At 36.7% G+C, this 23,653-nt stretch overlaps 1 protein-coding gene and 1 pseudogene across 1 annotated transcript; one reads left to right on the top strand and one right to left on the bottom strand.

Moving 5' to 3' along the window:
• Nucleotides 1-11,227: 11,227 nt before the first annotated feature.
• LOC113699555 (AAA-ATPase At3g28510-like) lies at nucleotides 11,228-13,097 on the bottom strand (annotated as a pseudogene).
• Nucleotides 13,098-14,268: 1,171 nt separating this feature from the next.
• LOC113699396 (MICOS complex subunit MIC60, mitochondrial) lies at nucleotides 14,269-22,565 on the top strand. Its single transcript, XM_027219744.2, has 12 exons — nucleotides 14,269-14,513; nucleotides 14,718-14,781; nucleotides 15,952-16,671; nucleotides 16,768-16,872; nucleotides 17,008-17,151; nucleotides 17,293-17,370; nucleotides 17,699-17,791; nucleotides 17,894-18,013; nucleotides 18,623-18,700; nucleotides 20,706-20,885; nucleotides 21,927-22,028; nucleotides 22,119-22,565. The coding sequence occupies exons 1-12, from the start codon at nucleotides 14,503-14,505 to the stop codon at nucleotides 22,350-22,352; spliced, it is 1,929 nt and encodes a 642-aa protein (XP_027075545.1). The 5' UTR covers nucleotides 14,269-14,502; the 3' UTR covers nucleotides 22,353-22,565.
• The last annotated feature ends 1,088 nt before the right edge of the window (nucleotides 22,566-23,653 follow it).

Raw genomic sequence — 23,653 nt, 5'->3', positions numbered from 1 at the left:
GGGTGAGCTAGAAGCTCAGGGAGTGACCAGTAAATCAACAGCCAAGTATATTTCACAATAAAGCATTGATATGATGTCATGATGCAGTAATCAAATTTTCATTTATTGCTCACGAGAGCCAGTGAAGTTCTTGTACTTAAATATCCAATGCTCGTTTAGATCAGGTAACCGTGAAACAAAAGTAAGGAGCCATCGTGTTCCAAAGAATGTGTAAACAATAGTGGAGACATTGGTTCTAAGCACAAGACTTTCCAGGAACTCATTGGAGTCAAATTATGTCATGGCACACACCCGAACCCCAAATGATATGCAATGGAGTAATAAATGCAAGAATTAGTTCAAAAGTAACTTTGAAAATAGTCGAGGGATCACTCACCAACCACGACTCACGAACCTCATCCATCATTTATTATTGTCTTGCTCAAGTCCACGCCCTAAATCACAAATGGAAATAAGGACTAAAACGATCAAAGCGGAAAAACAGTAAATGAATGCATCGGGCGTGCGCGGAAATGAAAATGGTACAAAACGGTTACACGAATTTGTCCATAACTGGAGCTGTGGTTATCAGATCAAAATGTACTAGGTAGTGTCTCGAAACTTAGACAAAGAGTTACAACTTTCATGAAGACACCTCAACCTAATTTTCAGTGTATCCAAGTCAAATTTGTCAAATATAGAACTAGAACTCCAAAGGCTAGTTTATCTTTCTCGTGAAAATTTGGCAGCATGCCCCTTGTGTTTACCTAATTTTTCAGCCATTTAGGCTTCAATCTTTACTCAATCCAATCCAACATCATCCATAACATAATTTCAGTTCATTAGCCATTCCATAGGCTCACAACAACACACGAACAAAGATTAAGCTAATATCAAGTGCGGAAATGCAATTACAAAAGACAGATTTGACGGGCTTTGCGGAAATAACATATCCTAGGCTACGGTTATCGGATTGATACACAGCTTATACCATATCGAAGCTAAGACGAAGGCCTACAACTTTCATGAAGAGCACTTGGTCTAATTTTCAGTGTAACCTGATCAAATTCCCAACTCACGTAACTTGGTTTCAACTATTCGGCTAATCAACCGCACTACACTCAAATGACCATAACTCAGTCTACCGAGGTCCGTTTAAGACGTTCTTGGTGGCGTTACAAAGTTAAGACAGGGTACTAAAACTTTCATGTTTTAACAAATGACTAAATCCAAACGGATTATAGTGAATAAACTCAATCAAAAGGACTAAACTGTCCACGCGGAACTCTGGAAAGTGACCTAGATCAGTGAGGGTATTTTCGTCTTTTCATAAGCTACGTTGCTCCGATTGAGCTGAAATTTTGTAGGCAGTCATGAAATACCATTTCCAACAACTTTCATGTTTTGACCTAAGGCCAATTCGACCTCTAACATGGAGCAACAAAAACGGGCAGAAAATGGGGGAAATTTTCTAGAAATCTGGAATTTGTTGATCTTCAATGAAACTTTCTCAAATTTCTTATTCCAATCACTACCAAAGCCCCTTATATAAACTTATATTCAACATGTGCAACTATACAACAAGTGTAGACAGAAATTAATCAAATCCTAACTTGTTTATTTCATCCAATGATCATCACAACCACTTGCACATCTTGAAATCAAGCCAAAACTTAAGCTAAATGACACCTTAACACAAGATTTAAAAGATCAAGAACCATGATCAGATTTAATACCTCAAAGACAAGCTTGGATGAGTGATAATCCACCTCCTTTGAAAATTTCTGGTTCCTTTAGCTTCCCCTACTCACAATTAGCACTTTAATCGGTTTGGAATCGATTTTTCTCACTTGGTTTGGCTAAGATTCAAGAAGAAAGAAGTTATTTTTTTGCTCTCACTTTCTCTCTCTCTTTCGTCGGCTCTTCAGCAGAAAAATGAAGAGAAAAGGTGCAAATTTGGAAATAAGAAGGTTAGTTGCTCTCTTGGCCAAGAAACTCTAGGGTGGCGACAAGAAACTCTAGGGTGGCGACACTTGTCGCCACCACCACCTTTCATTTTTCTCTTTCCTTTTCCTTGTTATTTCTAGCCTCTAATTTCGGTCAAGATAGCTGGAAATTGAGAAGATATTTTACTCAAATATCAATAAACTTGTATGGTAAGAAAGTGGTGGTCAAGTGGTGCGTTCAACCGGTAGTGCGCGGGATCCGCCGATTCGTGCCGTTTTTTTTAAAAACACACGTATTAGGGTTTTTACTTCCTATTCACTAATCTTGTATTATTGCTTCTAATCACATATTATTTCTGACTTAAAAGTCATTTTTAATCACCAAATTTGATCCTTGCTCCGTACCGAAAATTCATCCGGCGAAAATCGCGAAAACCCTAATTTTGCTCCAATCTTGAATCCAAAAGTGAAACCCTACTTTTTGGGTTCATTGGCACTTATTATGGGGTGATTGAGTAGTAGGGCTATTATAAAGTGGTATTTGTCAAAGAAAAGGGAAATTTTTAAAAAAAATAAGGAATTTGCACGGCTTCTGGCCGGATTCTCCACAAAACACTATTCACCAGAAATTTTTCCCTTTTCTTCTGCCTCGGGGCGTCATAAAAGGGGCATGATGCAATTTGGGTGATAGTGGATCGATTAACTAAGACTGCACATTTTCTGCCAGTAAATATGAAATATTCTTTGGAGAAACTTGCTAAACTTTATATGGATGAAGTGGTGAGACTACACGGGGTACCAGTGAGCATTGTATTTGATAGAGACCCAAGATTTGTATCCCGATTCTGGCAGAAATTGCAAGAGACTCTAGGAACTAAGCTGAGTTATAGTACAACGTATCACCCGCAAACTGATGGACAATTTGAGAGAACTATTCAAACTCTTGAGGATATGCTGAGAGCTTGTATTGTGGACTTTGGAGGAAGTTGGAGTCAATACTTGACCCTAGTTGAATTTGCATATAACAATAGTTATCATTCCACTATTCAAATGGCCCCATATGAAGCCTTGTATGGACGACGATGTCGATCCCCAATCCATTGGGATGAGGTAAGGGAGAGAAAAATTATAGATCTAGCCACAATACCATGGGTTGAGAAACCTATGAAAGGGTAAAGGTGATCCGCCAGAGACTTTAAACAGTCTAAAGCCGTCAGAAAAGTTATACTGATCATAGGAGAAAGGATTTGGAGTTTGAGATAGGGGATAAAGTGTTCCTTCGGATCACCCCATTGAAAGGAAAGATTAGATCAGGAAAAGGGAAAAAATTGCAACCACGATATATAGGACCTTTCAATGTACTTCAGCGAATAGGAAAGGTGGCTTATCGACTTAAGTTACCAGTTAGTTTGTCTATGATCTATGACGTTTTTCATGTTTGTTTACTTAAGAAATACCATCCAGATCCGACTCACATTTTACCACCCGAAAACGTTGAACTCGACGAGTCCTTAGCCTATGAAGAACGACCCATTCAAATATTGGATCGAAAGGTGAAGGACCTGAGAAACAAGCAGATTCCTTTAGTAAAGGTTCTATGGAAGCATCATGAAGTGGAAGAAGCAACCTGGGAGTTAGAAAAGGACATGCGAGAAAAATATCCCGATCTGTTCACGACGAAAGGTATGAATTTCGAGGCCGAAATTCTTTTAAGGGGGAGAGAGTGTGAGGACCCGCAAATTTCTTACATTTTTCCTCAAAAATGCCTTTTATTTGAAAATTATTATTATTAAAGTCCTACTACTCAATTGTTCCACAATAAGAGTAAATAAACCTAGAAAGTGGGGTTTCACTCTTCGGTTTCAAGATTGGAGCAAATTAGGTTTTTCGCGATTTTCGCCGGATGAATTTTCGGAACGGAGCAAGGATCAAATTTGGTGATTAAAAGTGACTTTTAAGTGAAAAATAAAATATGATTAAGAGCAATGAGATAAGGTTAGTGAATAGAAAGTAAAAACCCTAATACATATATTTTTAAGAAAAACAGCGCGAACCGGCGAGTCCCGCACACTACCGATTAAACGCACCACTTGGCCACCATTTTTTTTTACCATACAAGCTCATGAATACTTAAGCAAAATATCTTCTCATTTGCTAGCTAGTTTGACCGAAATTTAGGTCTCAAAATAACAAGGAAAAAAAAGAGAAAAATGAAAGGTGGTGGTGGCGACACTTGTCACCACCTAAGAGTTTCTTGACCAAGAGAGTAACCATCCTTCTTATCCCAATTTTTGCACCTTTCCTCTTCATTATTTCAGCAGCTTGGCCGACCAAAGAGAGAGAGAAAAGAAAGAACAAGAACAACTTTCTTCTTCTTGATCTTAGCTATCCAAGTGAGAAATCAAACTTCCAAACCGATTAAAGTGCTAGTTGTGGGCTTAAGAAGCTAGGGCAAACAAAAAATTTCCAAAGGAGGTGGAGTATCACTCTTCCAAGCTTGTCTTTGAGGTATAAGATCTGATTATGGTTTTTGGTCTTTTAAATTTTGGTTTAAGATGTCATCTAGTTCATGTTTTGGCTTGATTACAAGATATGCAAGTGGATGTGATGATTTTTGGATGATATATGCAAGTTAGGGTTTAATAAATCTCTGCCTAAACTTGTTGTATAGTTAGTATATATTGTATATAAGGGGTTTTGGTAGTGTTGGAAGTAAGAAATCAAGGAAGGTTGCACTGAAAACTGAAAATTCCAGATTTCTGGAAAATTTTTCCCCTTTCTGTCCGGTTTTGTTGCCTCATGATAGAGGCCGAATTGGCCTTAGGTTAAAACATGAAAGTTGTAGAGAATGGTATTTTATAGTTGACTACAAAATTTCAGCTCAATCGAAGAAACGTAGCTTGTGAAAAGATGAAAATACCCTCGCTGATCTGGGTTATATTCCAGAGTTCCGTATGGACAGTTTAGTCTATTTGATTGCATTTATTCACTATAATCTGTTTGGATTTAGCCATTCACCAAAACATGAAAGTTTCAGTGGCCTGTCTTAGCTTTGTAACGCCACCAAGAACGTCTTAAATGGACCTTGGTAAACTGAGATATGGTCACCTGAATGCAGTGTGGTTGATTAGCCGAATAGTTGAAACCAGGTTATGTGAGTTGGGAATTTGACCAGGTTACACTGAAAATTAGAATAAGTGCTCTTCATGAAAGTTGTAGGCCTTCGTCTTAGCTTCGAAATGGTATAAGCTGCATATCAATCCGATAAGTGTAGCCTTGGGTATGTTATTCCCGCAAAAACCCGTCAAATCTGTCTTATGTTAAGTTCATTTCCTCACTTGTTATTGGTTGGATTTTGTCCTTGTATTGTCTTGAGCCTATTGAACGGCTATTGAAATGGATTTGTTTTGTGTATAAATTTGGGTTGGATTGAGTAAGAGTGAAGCCATAAATGGCTGGAAATTAGGTAAACACAAAGGGCATGCTGCCCAAATTTACGCTCGAGGGCTATAGAAATACACTTGCGACTTGGGTCGAGTTAAGATGAATAGTACTTGAGCCACCTAGGACTTTGGCTATCTTGGTTCGAGGGTTATACGTTAAAACCTAGCTGAACTTGTACCCTTGAGGAAAAGATATAATGACCAATGTAAACTTGTATTTCCTTGTACTTTCAACTCGAGTGTTATTTCCAAATATATATGCTACAAAACCTTACGATTTGAAAAGCGAGCAAGTATTTCACGAATGTCTTCCAAATGAATTTCAATTGGTCGATTTTTAATGAACGGAACGTTTAAGTTTCGAATCCTACCCGTGTTTCAAAGTTCTCAAACTGAATTTTTTATCGCAGATCTGAACTCCAAGCCTGGAGTATAATTGAACGTGAATACTTGAAGCACTATATTTTGGTGAGTGCTTCCAAATGTCCGATTGTACTTGATACATGTGTTCATTACTTGACTTGTATGATTACATGAAAATGAATGATAGGGCAAGGGTGTACTTTACCACACTTGCCCTAATATGACTTGTTCTTGCTATTAATTACACTTGACTTGCTCTACATGCACTTGAGATATGTCTTGCCTACAATTCCAGAAACCCTGTGGCTAGTTAATCTAGTCGAGCCGGCAAGGGCCTGGTCGATTAGATAACGAACCCTGGATCACTAGTAATGTCGGGTGGAGTGTTACCTCCTCTGTTGATCTTGATCCCTATCTTTTGATGTTTACAAAACAAATGGATGATACTAATATTTCTTCAAGATATATTTTCAGTTATGAAATTATTTGATTCCATGAACAAGTGCAATTGGAAGAAGACAAAGTATGCTGAAGCTGTCGGACGCTCAAAAAGACTGCATCGGACGTCCGACAACCATTGAGTATCTTCGGACGCAGAAAACCAGCCTATCGGACGTCCGAAAGAATTGAAGAAAATTTCTCAAACTCACTGCCTGCTGTCGGACGCATAAAACAGTGCTATCGGACGTCCGACACTACCAACGGCTAGTTGACTGTTCAGCTACTTTCTATCCGTTGGAAGCTTTAATGAGGCTCTTTCTTGGTCCTATATAAATAGTGGTTGGTCAGATATTTCAAACAACTTTGGCACACTGAAAATACAAAAGATCTAGAGAGATTTTAGTGAGAAAATACTCCAAAAAGAATATTTGTAGTCTTAGTGGTGTGAGGTTCATTGTAAGCTTTTCATTTGTGAGTGAATCTTTCATGAGTGTAGCTCTGTGAGGGTTGTCCTGAGAGATAGTAAAATGTCCTGGCTTGACCGAGTGCTGCTTGGGGCAAGGAGGAGGTGAACCTTCCTTTGTACACAAGAGTGATTGTAATTCATCAACTTGAAGTAGCTTGTTTCAATTAATCTACAAGCTCAAGAGGAGTTGGGTAGTTAATTGGTTTGCAATCCTTTCCTTTTTATTTACTTATTGTTTCGTTTATGATCTTTGCATTGGTTGTTTTGGGCCTTACAATTGGTATCAGAGCTTGGTCTCCTAGAGATTAAGCTCAATCGGCTTTGGAGTAAAAATGACAACCAATAATGCTATGTTTTTTGAAGGACATTCTGTTATTAGACCACCTGTGTTTAATGGGTCAAATTATATGAGTTGGAAAGAAAGAATGATTATCTTTTTGCAATCTATTGATATCGAATTGTGGTTTATTATTAGTGAAGGTCCATATGATGCCTCTCTTATAGATGAAAATACTCATGCATCTAGACCGAAAACAAGAAGTGAACTGACTGCTGTGGATAGAGTTCATCTCACCTTAAATGCAAAAGCCATGAATGTGTTATATTGTGCATTAGACTCAAATGAATCTATTAGAGTCAAGGGTTGCAAGTCAGCTAAAGAAATTTGGGACAAACTGAAAGAAATTCATGAAGGTAGTGAGAATGTTAGAGAACAAAAGAAGTCCATTCTAGTTACAAAGTATGAATCTTTCAAGATGGAACCTCATGAAAATGTTGATCAAATGTATTGTAGATTCAATGATCTCATTAAAGATTTAGAGGCGCTGGAAAAAGAATATTCTCTTGGTGAGAAAAATAGAAAAATCCTGAATGTCTTGTCCAATGATTGGGAAAATAAAGTGACTGTTATTGAGGAGGCTAGAGATTTGAATACTATACCTATTGAATCTCTTATTAATTCTCTTATCTCTTATGAGCTGAAACTTAAGACTAAGGTGCAAGAGAAAGAGGATGCAAAAGTACGAAAGAATATTGCTCTAAAAGCCTCACAAGATGAAGATGATTCTGCCTCCCTAGATGAAGAAGATGTGGAAGGTGATGACAATGATATCGCTCTCATCACAAAAAGTTTCAAAAGAATACTCAACAAGAGGAGATTCAGAAATGGTGGACCAAGCAATTCATTCCCAAATCAGTTCAACAACTCGAGAAACAAAGGGAAGCTAGAGTTCAACAAAAAGCAAACTGATCAGTGCTTTGAATGCGGCCAACCTGGACACTATGCAAGTGACTGTCCAGTGATGAAGAAGAAAGAAGGAAGAAAACCAAGAATAAACAAATTTCAATTCACATGGAATGAATGCAATTCCGATGGTGAAATTGAAGAGGAAGATCAATCTGCTCAATTGACTTTCATGGCCATTGGAGATGATGAGGTAACATCTTCTAGCTCTCAATTTGAAAGTGATGATGAAAATGATGATGATCTTGAATCTTTCATTATAAAATTGCATGATAGTTTGAAAGAATCTTATATTAGAAACAAGGAGTTAAAACAGAAAATTAGTTTTTTGCTTCGAGATAATGCAAATCTTTTTCAACAAAACAAAAAGTTGAAAATTGAAAATGATTACTTCAGAAAAAATGAGACTGCTTTACACTTGGATCTTGATAGAAAAACAAGTGTTTGTGAAATGTTCAAAAGGGAACAAGATGATTTGAAAAGAAGAATGGATGATTTAAATGAGTTGCTTCAACATAAAAAACAGGACTGTTTTCAAAGTAATAAATCTAAACTTCATTTTAAGATAAATTCTGCTGCAAATGAGTTTGTTATCCATAGGAGAAGACAAGTAAGATTTATTAAACCTGTTCATATAAATAATTCCCTGATTATGTGTAATTTCTGTTGTCAAAAATGTCACATGAAAAGTGATTGCTATGTGAGAAAGAATATAAAAAAAGGCATGAAATACATGTGGATAGTTAGACATGATGCTAACTTTAACAAGTAGGAGATTTTGTTAATCACTGCAGTGATTCTTGTTCACAATATTCTTCTTTTGATATTTCTGATATTTTGATTTGAGTTTTCGCTGATATTTTTGAATACTACTGAATCTATATGATGTCAAAAAGGGAGAGAAAAGAACTATTCTGATCTAACGATGATTTGCTAATTTCTCTGTAATAAGTTGGTATGTTGGTATTGCTGAATTCTGCTATCATTTCTCTGTTTTTGTTTGAAATATTGGATTTTCTGTTATTGTTGTTGGATTATGGTTGCTGGTTATTACTCTCATCTTATGATGACAAAAAGGGGGAGAGATGGATGCAATGTGTAAGGGGGAGTTATTATGAGATTATGAGTTTGGCTCTTAAAAGTTTTGATTGCAATGATTGAGGGGGAGCTTATACTTATTTTTGTTTCTTTCCATCCATTGTTTTGTCATCATCAAAAAGGGGGAGATTGTTGATCTTGATCCCTATCTTTTGATGTTTACAAAACAAATGGATGATACTAATATTTCTTCAAGATATATTTTCAGTTATGAAATTATTTGATTCCATGAACAAGTGCAATTGGAAGAAGACAAAGTATGCTGAAGCTGTCGGACGCTCAAAAAAACTGCATCGGACGTCCGACAACCATTGAGTATCTTCGGACGCAGAAAACCAGCCTATCGGACGTCCGAAAGAATTGAAGAAAATTTCTCAAACTCACTGCCTGCTGTCGGACGCATAAAACAGTGCTATCGGACGTCCGACACTACCAACGGCTAGTTGACTGTTCAGCTACTTTCTATCCGTTGGAAGCTTTAATGAGGCTCTTTCTTGGTCCTATATAAATAGTGGTTGGTCAGATACTTCAAACAACTTTGGCACACTGAAGATACAAAAGATCTAGAGAGATTTTAGTGAGAAAATACTCCAAAAAGAATATTTGTAGTCTTAGTGGTGTGAGGTTCATTGTAAGCTTTTCATTTGTGAGTGAATCTTTCATGAGTGTAGCTCTGTGAGGGTTGTCCTGAGAGATAGTAAAATGTCCTGGCTTGACCGAGTGCTGCTTGGGGCAAGGAGGAGGTGAACCTTCCTTTGTACACAAGAGTGATTGTAATTCATCAACTTGAAGTAGCTTGTTTCAATTAATCTACAAGCTCAAGAGGAGTTGGGTAGTTAATTGGTTTGCAATCCTTTCCTTTTTATTTACTTATTGTTTCGTTTATGATCTTTGCATTGGTTGTTTCGGGCCTTACATCCTCGACTAAACGGTATACTCGAGTATTACCACATGTGTTTCGTGTGGCGTGCGGGCCCGGGGAAGGGGGTTGATTGGTGGACGGAGATTGGCGTGTAGTGGAGTTTTATTTTGGACTTGTTATGACTTGAAAGTTGACGGAATGTCAACTACCCATTGATCAAGTTGGAATGGAGCCGAGATATGAGTTTCTGTATCCTTATATATAAATGCGAACCTGATATTATTTGGCTAGCTGAAGTACTATTTCCCTGATTTGACTTGTTTGCTCGCTATTTCACTATCACTATGCTATCACTTGATTGGTTGGCCAATTTGATATTTGGAACTTCACTGAGTTTTGACTCACCCCATTAGTTTTGTTTTCCTTACAGGGGTACGAGCGAAGCATGAGACGTGTAAAGGCTAGCGTAGTCTAGTTGCTTTTGACTTTGTTTTGAATTTTGACTTGTACTCGCGCTATTCCTCGAATAGATTGTTTTGTACTTGGGTTGTACACGCTCTCAACTAGTTTGAGTATATCGAGACTTTGTACCCTGATTCCTATCCATGTATATTATAAGCTTGAATTGGGAATGCTATTCATGGTTCATGGATTGTGTTTGTACGTGACTCGCGTGAGCTTGTGAGTGAGTCCTGGCGAGAGTTGGGCAGGCGGTCCGCCGAACCCTTTGGTACGCCTTAGGGGGAAGTGGGGTCGTCACAATTGCAATTAGAATTGCTAAGGCTTCTTGCAGCAAGGGTTCCGTACAGACCTTCTTAGGTTAAGTTGTTCAATTTTGCATTAATTCTCCTGCTACATTTCTTGCTACCATTGCCCATCCAGCCTTCTCAGTTGCCTTCTATAATGTAGCATCAGTGTTGATTCTTATACAATTCCCTCTTAGAGGAATCCTTCTTTTATCTTCATCTCCAGCTTCCCCCAAGTCTTTTTGTTTTCCTTCCGCTGTTTGGCTCTCTTGGTATTCATTCCAGTCATTTAGAGATTTGCTAAATTGCAACATCGGGTTCTTTCTAATGTTGCTAAACTGAAATTCATTCCTTATTTTCCATATTTGCCATAATATGCTGATTGTCAAGGCGATGCACTCATAAAATGAAATTCCAAACCAAACCATAATTTATGCCTATGACACCAAACCAAATGCATAGAAGAATGTGAGAGTGGAAGAAGTCAATGTGGCTAGCTCTAAAACAACTATTGAAGGGCTAAAATGTGAAAATTGAAAATCTAACAACTAAAAATATTTTACATTGGAAGTTGATGGGCTATCTTATTAGCTATTCGCACAGCAAAAACATCAGAACCCGAGAGATCCTTGGGTTTCACCCGGCTTTGAGTTTGAGGTGCTTCATTGACTTCTTGAAGCAAGCCAAATTCTTTAGTAATTCAGCCACCAAGTTCTTGGGTTTGGCTTCCTTGCATTTTGCTTTTCGTTCGGCAGCTTCCTCCCATAGCTAAAATCAGGTCCTTCAAACGATCCTCAGCATCTTGTGAGTCACGTTTGGGCATCAATTTCTCAGCCACATCACAGGGGCTTATGTTGGTTTCCTCCAATAAAAGCTTGATTCCTCGAAATAAAGGGTGTGCATCAATCAATGCCTAAGTAATTCTTAGCCAAAATCTTGAATGCCTCGAATTCGCAATATGACATCTCAATATGCATGTCCATTCGCCCTCTACGAATCAGGGCGGGATCAAGTCTTCCGAGATGATTCGTAGTGAAGATGATGATCCTTTCTTGGCCGCATGTTGACCAAATTCCATCAATGAAATTCAGAAGCCCAGACAGTGTAACTCTCCGGTTGTTCGCCTGAACATCCCTCTCAGTTCCATCATTTTTGTTCTTTCTTTTTCCAGTGAGATCAAGAGAGCAATCGATATCTTCAATCACAATGACAGACTTACTCGTTGTATCGATCAATAGCTGCTTCAACTCATGAGCATTGCTCTTAACCGATGTGAGTTCAAGATCATAGATATCATAGTCCATAAAATTGGCAATGGCTGCAATCATTGCCGACTTACCAGTTCCTGGAGGGCCATAGAGTAGATATCCGCGCTTCCAAGTCTTGCCAATCTTCGCGTAATAATCTTTTGCCTTCTTGAAAATCTTGAGATCATCAATGATTTCTTGCTTCTTGCAAGGATTCATTGCTAGAGTATCAAATGTAGCTCCACATCCCTTCATACTCCCAATTGTAACTTTTGTTGATTGCATAGAGCTTTCGAGTGCCATTCTTGAATTGGATTGCCTTGCCTTCTTCCATGACGTGGTTTAAGTATGCTTCTGTTTGCGAGTTTTCTTATGAAAAGTGAGTACAAAGCTCTTCTTCGCGAACAAATCATTTGTTGGGGCATCGATTCAGTTGAAGAATTAAGCTGGATAGTTTCTTTCAAGCCTTGCCATTGAACCATGATGACACCTTCAAATTCATCAACGATCTCCTCCCCTTCATCCAAGCTAATGACCAAAGATTTGCTGTTTGCTGACTTATCAGCCTTGAGCCATTGCTTTCTTGCTAGACTTGGTAAATTTGGATGGCCACTTTTGGCTAATGATTAAGCTTTAGTATTGTTTACTAGTTCCTGATTAACTTGTTCTTGATGCTTTCAGCACTAAGCAACATGAGCCATTATTAAATTGTAAAGAAATCAAAACTCAAGGACAGGGAAACTTACATCAGTGATCCTTTATTAGCAAAATGATGCCGTCCTAAATGCAACCAAGCTGTAAAACAGAATACAGGTAAAGTTCTTCAGGAAAAAAGAAAAAAATGTAGAACCCTCTTAAACAAAAGGCAAGAAAATCTCTAAGTTTGCGAAATATTTGCGACAAAGAAATTATTTTTTTCTAATAGAGGAGAGATGAAAATTAAGAAGCGTTGAGAAGAAAGGAGGGAGATTAGAATCCAAAATGTCTAATATGATTCTTTAGGTTTGATGAATGAAGCCTATTCTAGCATTGAATCTTACCTTGGCGAAAAGTTCAGCAAGAAAACGAAATGCCTAGACATAATTCATCGAGAAGAACATCTTTTTTTCTCACACTTCCCATAAGAGGAGTAGAGGGATAGTTACACAAGCTTCACTTAAACCGTGTCGTGTCGTTGAAGAAGGTGAAGCAATTGGAAGCTCCAAACATACCATGGCAACCGAGGCATGCGGACCTGCATAAACTTTTAGCGTCCTCCCACATTTTATACTCTTGCAGATGGATCCTCAAACGAAGCACGAAATCATCAATGATCTAAAAAGTTACGAATGCACTGCCAGTGTATATAGTTTCAAATCTAAATGCATGTCGTTACACATGCAACATTTAATTTTTAATTTAAAGTTTAAAAATGCGACATGTATTTAAACCCGTTAATATATATACTGATAGCATATGAAGGATTAATCCAGAGAAAAGCTTTCCTTTTGGGTAGGAGAGGATCATTTGGATTGTTGAATTGTAGATTTTTAGAGACTGATTGATAGTTTGGCCGAATCTCAAAAGAGATAAATATAATCAACTCCATACCAAAAGAATCACACAGCATCTAATTTTTGAAAAAAATGACAACCAAATCATACGACAAACTTTATATTTTGGTAAAAAGAATCCTTTTTTTTTACCTCAAAACTTAGGCAAGATGGATTCACTTTTCAGCCTATTTGGCTCATCGATTATCATAGCAGACCAACAGAGTTATTAACAAATGGAATCCAATTGAAATTTGGCTTAATTAATCAAGTTAAAGTTTTCAGAATTTGATGCAACATTATTGTCAAGCTTGAGCCTACAAGTAATAATAAGTAGTATTTTAAGGATTACTCTATGTATAAGCATGCAATTAAAAATATAGTCATTTGTAAAAGTCATTCTCATGAAATATTATATATATATATATATATATATATATATATATATATATATATATATATATATATATTTATGGTTTTCAGTGTTAAGTTACATGAAAAGGATCTGGATAAGTAATTCATTTATAAAAGATACCCTTGAAACCATCAATTTTATATGTGAGGAAAAAATGTAGATAGTTCTGTTTTCGTTTTTCGTCTGTCCCAAATTGTAGTCCACTTTTCAATTGAAGAATGTAGTTGTATTTTAATTTTCCTAAAATACCCTTATTTAATATAAGTTATTGTTACTATAAACTTATCCCATTTACTGAGAGTTGATTCTTTTTTTACCATCAATTCAAGTTCCCTTAAAATTATACTCTATTTAATGTAAGGGTATTTTAAAAAAATAGCAATCTAAAAATATTGGAAACATCGAAACAAATAACTATAAGATTTTTTAAATAGACAATCTAATTCTAACATGATAAATATATAAGGAAAATAATTACATAGCACCTACGTAATTATGGTCGATTAAAATTGAAAAACAAAAATTTCCCAAAAGAGATTTGAAAGAATCCGCAGAAACATGAAAGCGAAGCAGAACATCGACGAAGTTTCGTGAGGGTTCCGGTGACGCAAATCTTCCGAAGAATACTTCTCGGCGTGGGTTCGAACTTTCGGATTAAGCAAGCTTCTTCAGACACTCAGTTCAAACTCTTCCTCACTGCATTTCCTATCTAATCTCCACCATGTTGCGCAGGTATTTCGAAACATAATAGGCACTCACACACACTATATTTTGTTCTATGAATTTGTGCCCTTACACTTGCGAGGCATTTAATTCTCAATACATTGGTTGATTTTGTTGTTTAGGGCCATCATTTGCTACAGATTGGGATATCGTTCAACTTTAAATTCTGATAATTCCTATTTTTCAAAAAATATTTCTGAATTTAATGTGCAGGTCAATTTTGCGGCTTTCGTCATGTCGATTAGATGGAAGAATTCCTATCCAGATTACATCTCAGGCACGTTAAGTGATAGAACTTTATCATTTCTGAATTCCATTTTGATTTATTATATTGAGATTGCAAAAATGAGAAAAAATTATTTGAAATGGAATTATGCAAAATTTTAAATGCTAGTTATTTTTTGGTCAATGTATGTCGGGAACTCAATTTATACGCATAACCAATGATATTCTGGAATTTATAGAACTTGGCTTGGAAGGGGGATGAGCTATTATAGTTTGATGATGTTTTGCTATAGTTTGAGTTCTGTACTTAACTGGTAGGAAATCTTATATGCGATAGGTTATCTTAACTGGTAGGTAAATGATAATAATTTTCAAGCTTGGATGCAGAGGGAGCTGAAGGGACAGATAGAGACTTATGTTTGTTTAGTAGCTTGTAGGCCATGCAAAATAATTGATTGATGCAAATCCTGATGGTAAATTAATCATCCAAGTGAAGAGGTAAGAGACTAGGGCTCCTATGTACTGTTGATAGTAAAGTTGGGTTCTGGAATTCGATCATCTAAAATGGTAGTCAGCTGTACCTGCTCAATGTCTCATGTTGATTTGATCCGTCTTGTAGATTTTTGGTGATGATTGGATGAGGATGCTGCAGTTTTATTGCCATCTTGGTAGAACATGGTCTTAAAGCTTAATATTGAGGGAGAAGTGTTAGCATTAAGGAATGCAATTGCGAAGAAACAAGGCAACGAATGTGCTCCTGTGGGAGTAAATTCTTTGCTGTTTGTTAGCCGTGGGAGTGTAGAAATTCCTGCCGATCTCAGGAAGTTTAATGATTGAGATGCGAGAAGGTTGTTGGGCTGGTGGCTCAGTTTATGCTTGAATAATTCTCTCTCTAAATAACATATGAGAAGTTTGGGGAAAGGGTTTTCTCTATTGTCCTAGTTGGCCCCTGTACTTTATGTCCCACAATACAGCTTTCGTTTAATTTTCTAGTTCACTTGTTGAGGACTTTTTCCATAATTGAGCTGTGCACGGCTTCTGTGGGAATTTCATTTTCTCTTGATAGGAGACCTTTTTGACATGAATTAAATTTAAGAAAATTGCAGTATGAGATTATTATGAATTATTATATATTTATTCACCTCTTCTCTGTGCACCAAAAGCATGAACTGACTTTGCCGGTATTGTTAATTCTTTTCCCTTTTGGCTACCATTGGAGCAGATACCTTCATATCTTTCTTCCAGGAGAGCAATGTCAGCTGCATCTCAGCATAATGAACCTCAGGGACCAGGTTCAGCTGATAAAGCTGAGTCTAGGAGTTCTTTGCCAAAAATCTTGGTTGGAGGTGTTGCATTAGGTGCTGTAGTCATGGGAGCTTACCACACTGGTTATCTGGATAGATTTTTTGCTAAAGAGCCACATGGCACCGCGGAGTCTGCCAAGGTCGCTGCTGTTAGTGAAGAGCAACTGGATTTAAGGGAAGATAGTAAAAAATCCCTAGTTGATGAAGATAAGATAGAGACAATTGCTAATCTTAAATATGAGCAGACAAGTATACCAACTCCCAAAATGGAACACGAGGAGAAAAGCATGTCATCTGATTCAGATCCATCTCCAAGAGAAGATTTAAGTAGAAGACAGGAAGAAAGTCACTTTCACATGAAAGATAAGCCAGATTTGAAATCAGATGATATCAATCATATTCAAGAGGAAGAATTGCCCAGCTCCCTAGGAAGTGGTACTCAATCTGATGATTTAAGTGCTAATCTTGGTAAGCCTTCTGAAGGGAGTCTTACCATGAACAGTTCAGATGTCAAAGTTGATAGTGATCAGCAAAAGGCTGTTGAAATGACACCACCATTTACTCGGGATGATACAGCTGCTGCTGAAAATGAGACGAATTCTGTGCCTGTTCAATTCAATAGCCAAGACTCACCTAAGGTATAAGCTGATTGTTATTTGAAGGATCACTGAATTAGTATGCATAGTTCAATTATGTTTCTTCTGTTGCCATTTTTTGAGGGGTAGCTTTTGCAGGAGAATCTGGCCAGTGCACGAAGACAAACTAGTTCCCTCCTTGATGATTACAATTTGAAAAGCGATGGAAACGAACCCACATTGGTGTCAACCAGTAAATCTCAGGTGGTTGTAATTTACTCAAAAGTGTTTCTTCTTGAAGGATTACTTTGAAATGTAGTGCAATTGCAATTAAAGCATTGTATGCAAAGAATTCATCAGTTACTGTGTCTGAAATGACAATGACTTTTGGATCTGTAGGGTTTACCTGGGACTATCGAGGAGAGCTATATATCTGAGGATGGAAAACTCGTGATTGATTTTCTACAAGCCATTCATGCAGCTGAGAAACGACAAGCAGAGTTAGATGCTCATACTTTTGCTGAAGATAAAATAATGCTGAAGGTCTTGCAAATCTAGTAATCAGAGACTAAAAATTGAAGAATATGATTTTGATTTTTTTTTTTTTGCATTGTTTGCTCTTAATTCTCGATGATTTCAGACTAATTAAATCTATTTATCTCTGCTTATTCTGTATTTTGGCAGGAAAAGTATGAGAAGGAATTAAGGGATGCTAGGGCCAGGGAGCTTATGTATGCTGAAAGGGAAGCCATTCTGAATAAGGTTATAGAGAAAATTTGTTTTTTTCTTACATATTCACATGTAAATGCTTTGTTCATCTCTCATAGTTGATGGCTATCCTCAGCTTCATGGTTTAAATCTGATGTCTCAGTAGTTCAGCTTAGTTGGGTATGGTTAACCTAAAGGAAATGTCATTTTCATTGAAGAAACTCCTTATAGACTGAGTTGTATGCCCAACCACTGATATGTATTGACACTACATTTTTCCAACTATATGCGTTTACTCAAGGCAAATTAAGTATTTATAGCTGTACGTTGGCTTGATCATATTCATTGTTTCATTAAGAAAAGTCTGCTTAACCTTTTACAGGAATTAAACAAAGAAAGAGTAAAAGCAGCTGCAGCACTTAAATCACTTCAAGAAAAATTGGAGGAGAAACATAAAATGGAGCTTGAAATCAAGGTACTTAATTGCATGATGGCATACTTCTATTAAATAAAGGGTCTGCCTCTTTTGTACTTGGTAGATTTTTTCTCCCTAATTCACTAACAATTGCCATTACAGAAAAATGAAGCAGAATTGGAGATGAAAAAATTGCAGGAGCTAGCCAAAGCGGAATTGGCTTCAGCAATTGCAAGTGAGAAGGCAGCCCAAATCGAGAAAATGGCTGAAGCAAATGTTCATGTATGTCTGATATGTTCCAACATTATATTTTACTCTTGGAATAGATTCTTTTGCCTTTAGACTGTAAATTCCCTCAGCTTAACACACTTGGAGAGAGAGGGAGGGAAGTGGGGAGAGAGAATCTTTTTCCTTTAACCTTCTGGTACATTCACCATGAACTTTGAATGATCTTTTTAAGTTTAAACTCATAATTTGACCAGTACTTATTGACACGTTGCCAAGCAAATTTGATCTACTTTCTGGTAGTTCAAAAAAATAAAATTGATGAACTGATGGGATTCTAAAATCTTCATAAACATGCTAATGTTTATCCTAGGAGTTCTAATAATATTTTGTGCCATTTACAGAATGTATTGTTTATTGTTGTTTTAGGTGTCAGAATTTCTTTGGGAGAAGTATACTTGGTTCTAGTTATTTTGGTTAAAGTCATAATGCTAAAGTTGCTTCAGTGCGACCTAGGAGGCTATTTATTTTGTTGATAGTAATAGATTCAATTAGGCTGCATAGACGTACTACTTGCTTCTCTCATGTTGTGGAGGGACATTGATGCATGTACTATTAGATATGAAATTGTATTGAATGTGATTATGATCTTCTTATGTTTTACAGATAAATGCCTTGTGCATGGCATTTTATGCACGCTCTGAGGAGGCTCGCCAGAGTCATTCTGTTCACAAGCTTGCTTTGGTAACCTTTTCTTCTAGTTCTGGACGTCATACACTTAATATCTTGTTTGTTCAAATTAACTTCATTATTTAGCATGAAATAGATCAATGAGTTATCAACAAGCTTATACACTTTGTGCTGGTAATGAAGGTGGTCTTTGATATAATAAAGGGGATATAATACAAAACTGTTCTTAAAGGCTCTTTTTTGATAAATATTAGAAATAGATAGATTGAGCAATACTATCTGCTTGGCGTATATGTGCAACAGGGGATTAGGTTTATGAATGACCAAATATATGTGCAAGCAACTGCATGTACGTTTTATTTCTGTGCATGTCACTATACTTCCACACTATAGCCATTGGAAGCTGTAGTTTTAACAAGTTCTAGTTCATATTTTGTACTGCCCGGCAAGGAACTCGGTAGAGGGATTGGGTCAATGGGCCACTGGTTCAACCAGTGGGTCATTGGTTGAACCAGTGAGTATTAATTTAATATTTATAAATATAAAATAGTAATTTTAATATACATAAAATATATAATAAAGTGCTTTTAGATACTAATCGTTGTACTTAGAAAGATATATAATGAATATATAGATATTAATAGAAGATTTAATTTCATTTTATTGTACTTTGACATAAATAATATAGTCAAGTATAAAACAAAATTATATCACTTGTTTTCAAAAATATAGCATTACTTTTTCATTATTTTATTTTTTGTTTAAAAACAAAGTAATTTTCTAACTACTCAATATTGTCAGTTTAAAAGTTAAAAGGATTAATTGTATAATAAAAAAAGTAAACAAGCTTATTAAAAAAGAATTAGTTATGAAATAAAAACTAAGTGGTAAAGTCTTATGCACATTTCAATGAAGATTCAATGTGCAAATCTTATCAAAAGCATATATACACTTTGTTTCAAAAACTAAGACCCACAATTGATAAAAAAAAAAAAGTAAATGAGTCAATTGGAAAATCGGACGGGTGTCCGGTTGAACAACTGGGTCAGTTGGGATTTGACCGTGTCAATTTCTTGTCCGGTCAAACTTGAGGTCCGGCCTAGTTTGATGCCTGGTCATTGGCCTGGGCTGGGTTTATTAGGGAGGAGAGGGAAGGTTTTAACTTTTGAAGTGGGTTTTAGTTGGAAATATATTCGTGGAACTACATATATCAGAAGCAATGTATTAAATATTATTGTTTAAAATGCCTTGTTTGACTATTCATGGCATTGCGATATTTTTGTGCTTTCTTATTGAAAGTTTGTTATTGGCAGTTTTTATTTTGACTGTGCATGCCCATGAACAATTACTTCTTTGACATGTCTATGATTTCAACTTTCGTCTTTAGGTTTTTCAATGCACTAAGTTGGTAATGGTGGTGGTGGTGACTAAGATGTCTTATGGTGTTATTCAGTTGCACTGTTTCATGCATTGTTGGGCACTCAATGATGTCCTTGTGGCACTTTAGCAGGGCAAAGATTTAGAAGGCATTTGCTGGAATTTTTCTTTTCCATCCTCCCTCTTTGTCATTGCATGCTCATATCAGTAAATTGCAAAGGGATGGGGCTTTGTCTGAGGAGGTTCAATGGTGGTAGTTACAATAAAACAATTTGGTTCAGGTCCCTGTGCTTTATCTGCAAGGTGATACGCACCATTACAAAACCCCAAAAGGAAATAAGAACATAAAAAGAAAATGAAAGGAGAAACTACAAAAAAGAAAAAAAGCAAATAAAAAATGTACTTTTGCTTTGGGAAAGAGCTACCATCATTCTCTTTTTTCCTTGCATTGTCCTTTCCTAAAACTCTTAGTTGGAATTTAATCTATGGGCCTTTCATTTCTTTATAAATGTAGTTTTAAAATGCTAAGACTTCCAATAATATTTTATCAAAAATGCTTTGGGAAATTTCTTTAAAAGAAGTCTTTTAAAACGCCCTGAAAAGAGTGTGAGTATGATTCATCAGCTGGGCTAGTATTTTATTGTTCATTCATATATGATCTCATAATTGTTACCTCTTGCAGGGAGCTCTTGCACTGGAAGATGCCCTGACCAAGGGTCTGCCAATTCAGAAGGAAATGGAGGCTCTGCATACTTACCTCGAAGGCATTGACAAAGACTCACTTTTAGATTTAGTTCTATCATCAATTCCTGAAGAGACACGGATAAATGGTACTGACACTGTGTTGCAGTTGAATCATAAGGCAAGTTTTTTGAAGACCTAATGCTCATACTATTTGTTATTATGAGCATGTCTAAGAGTAGAGTGATATAGGCTGAGTAATCTTAATTGAATAATATATATAGTTTCAAAATTAAGAAAAGACCCTATATGGAATGCTGATATTGATGTCATGGTTGAGTTTATTCCTTTACAATTCTGGTTATCTATTATTTGGGTTTTGGCCGACTTTCCATCTTAAGATAGCTTGTCTTGATGACAAGCATTATATAGTAGCTTAAACTCAAAAAAGAGATTTACCCTTTAAATGGTATGTATAAATCATTTAAGTAATCCTGTTATTGATCTCTCAATCAGGGAGGATAGATGTCGTTTCTCATCATTCCCTTGTTGTCAACCTACATGATCTGTACACATTTTTGTCGGATACTTTTGGGATCAAGAATCTTGGGATAAAAGAATGAATTGCAGGATTTAATAGTCTTGCAGGACTTGAATAGATGAATTTAAAAAATTTCAGGTACCATTTTCCTGTTGCTGCAGTAAAATATCCTTGTCTGAAATTGTTAACTGTCAGAATTTGGTACAATACCATGGGACTAAAGATGCAAATAACTGTGTAGGAAGAAACTGTTTGAAATTCAGAGTAAAATCTAAGACAAGTTGATACATATTACACATTTTTAGTGCTGAGAGGTTGAAATTTGAGTTTGATTTTTAGCATACCTTGTTAGCCATTAGAAGAGTTCAAGTTTGCAGGTTGAGAAATTCTTTTAACCGGTTGTTGATGTGTATTAGGGTACCATGCATCTAAGCTAGGTATTGGTTAACCACTCAGCTAAAGATTCCCAAACTGTAAATTATCAAGTTCATGTTAACCACCTTTTGGAATTCGTTGCACACATATGCATTGTTTACCACTGTATCACCTTTCTTCCAGATAACACCACTCAGAGACTGGAAATCTATCTCTCTCTCCGTCCCTCCCTTGCTCTCCTTTTTGGCTACAAACTAACTTTTTTTTTTTCCTTTTTCCCCTCAAATTACTCTTGAAATTGTTCAGTTTGATGCCTTGAGAGGGACATTAAGGCGTTACAGCTTAATTCCACTTGGAGGAGGCGGGATTTTGGCACATTCATTGGCTCATGTTGCTTCCTGGCTGAAGGTGTATTGTCTGTACAATCCACTCATACATGCTTAAATTGTCTGTGAATTTAACTATTCGCTACCTGCTGTGACTCCTTTGTGCCTTCAGGTTCGGGAAGCTGACCAGTCTGGTGATGGAATTGAATCTCTCATGAACAGAGTTGATAGCTTCTTAGCTGAAGGAAAACTCAGTGAAGCTGCTGATGCCCTTGAGAATGGTGTAAAAGGAACCCAAGCAGCAGAAGTTGTTGGTGATTGGGTTAGGCGAGCAAGGAACAGAGCTGTTGCGGAGCAAGCTTTAACCCTTTTACAATCATATGCTACATCCATTAGCCTGACGTAATCCATTCGATTGCCTGTATTTTGAGTGTAATTTCTGCTCAAACCCCCCTGATGATTAGAAGCTTATTGGCTATTCCGCATGAGCCTAAACGAAGTGTGCTTTTCAGGTATAACATCTGAGGGAACTTGTGAGGATTGCAGCAAATTTTTCACTTGTTGCAACCCAGTATATCATGTTTAACTTTCAAGAAAAGACTGAATTTTTTGTCCAAAATGTACGATACATTTAAAAGTAAAGTTTCCAGAAGGGGAGGGGGGTGTTGTACACAATAAATAGCTCTTCAAAGCGAGGAAATGCTGAGAATTCAAAATCAAGGTACTTAATTTTGAAATATATGAAGCAAGATGTCAGTTAGGTTTATGCATTTGTAAGCAACATACTCATCAAGGGTTTATGCATTTGTGAATCTACCTTTTTGTCTGTTGTTATGTTTGGTCCATCAGGATAGATGACAATGATTGAGCCATAGTTCAACTGATAAAAATGTAGTGCTGGGCATTGTGGCCGCCTGACTGCCTGCTTTGGGATCTGCCAATTGCATGCTCTCGCAGATCCGGTTCATCCAGACTTGATTTGGCTGTTGACAGCAAATGGCTTGAAAAAACAAATATGCGGTAGAAGACAAAAGTACATATAAACATACGTAGGACCTGTTCTGCGAGTTTGTTTGCCTATTGGTTTTTGTTCCACATTAGAATTTTAAATTTCTGAACTCTAAATCCAAAGGGAAATAGTTGAGCAATCAATCATGTAAGTGGCTAACTTCGTTACGAATTGCAGAAAGAGAAGTATTTGTATAATTAATTCAATTCTATTTTTAGTATGACTTGGTGGAACATCTGCAAGCTCAGGCTTCGAGTCGAAGGCTACTGATGTCTCCTCGAAAATGAGATGTAAACCGTCTCTTCAACGTTCTGGCATAGATGGAATATCCCCTGTTAGTAAGTGCACATATCTATTTGTGTTTTATCTACATAGTACGTTCATTTTAAATATTGATATGAATTGTCTTTTCGATCAGAAACTTGATTTTAACTGACTTCTCATAACTTCTGATGATGGAGACACCTCGACCAAACAGCTCCGCAATTTATGTTTGCATCATACCAAATAAGCAGTATTTTCTCCCTGATTTTGGATTTTGGTAACATTCTCAGATTTTCTGAGATTCCTACGTGTACCTCGTTTTAGGAAAGCCTAATTGATTAATGAGAAGCTTATTGGCTATAAGCACTGCTAAATGTCAATTTTAAATGTAGACCACCAGTCAGGTGTCATCCAAAAAATCCCATAATCTCGTC

The sequence above is a fragment of the Coffea arabica genome, chromosome 7c, assembly GCF_036785885.1.
Source record: "Coffea arabica cultivar ET-39 chromosome 7c, Coffea Arabica ET-39 HiFi, whole genome shotgun sequence".
NCBI lineage: Eukaryota > Viridiplantae > Streptophyta > Magnoliopsida > Gentianales > Rubiaceae > Coffea > Coffea arabica.
The sequence above is the reverse complement of the archived record's forward strand: the minus strand, read 5'-3'. Positions and strand labels throughout refer to the sequence as shown.

Bases quoted from the DNA above. Each gene is read 5' to 3' on its own strand.
- LOC113699396 (XM_027219744.2), top strand. The intron at 18,014-18,622 runs GTATGTCTGATA...TATGTTTTACAG, and splicing joins TGGCTGAAGCAAATGTTCAT to ATAAATGCCTTGTGCATGGC. The intron at 20,886-21,926 runs GCAAGTTTTTTG...GAAATTGTTCAG, and splicing joins TGTTGCAGTTGAATCATAAG to TTTGATGCCTTGAGAGGGAC.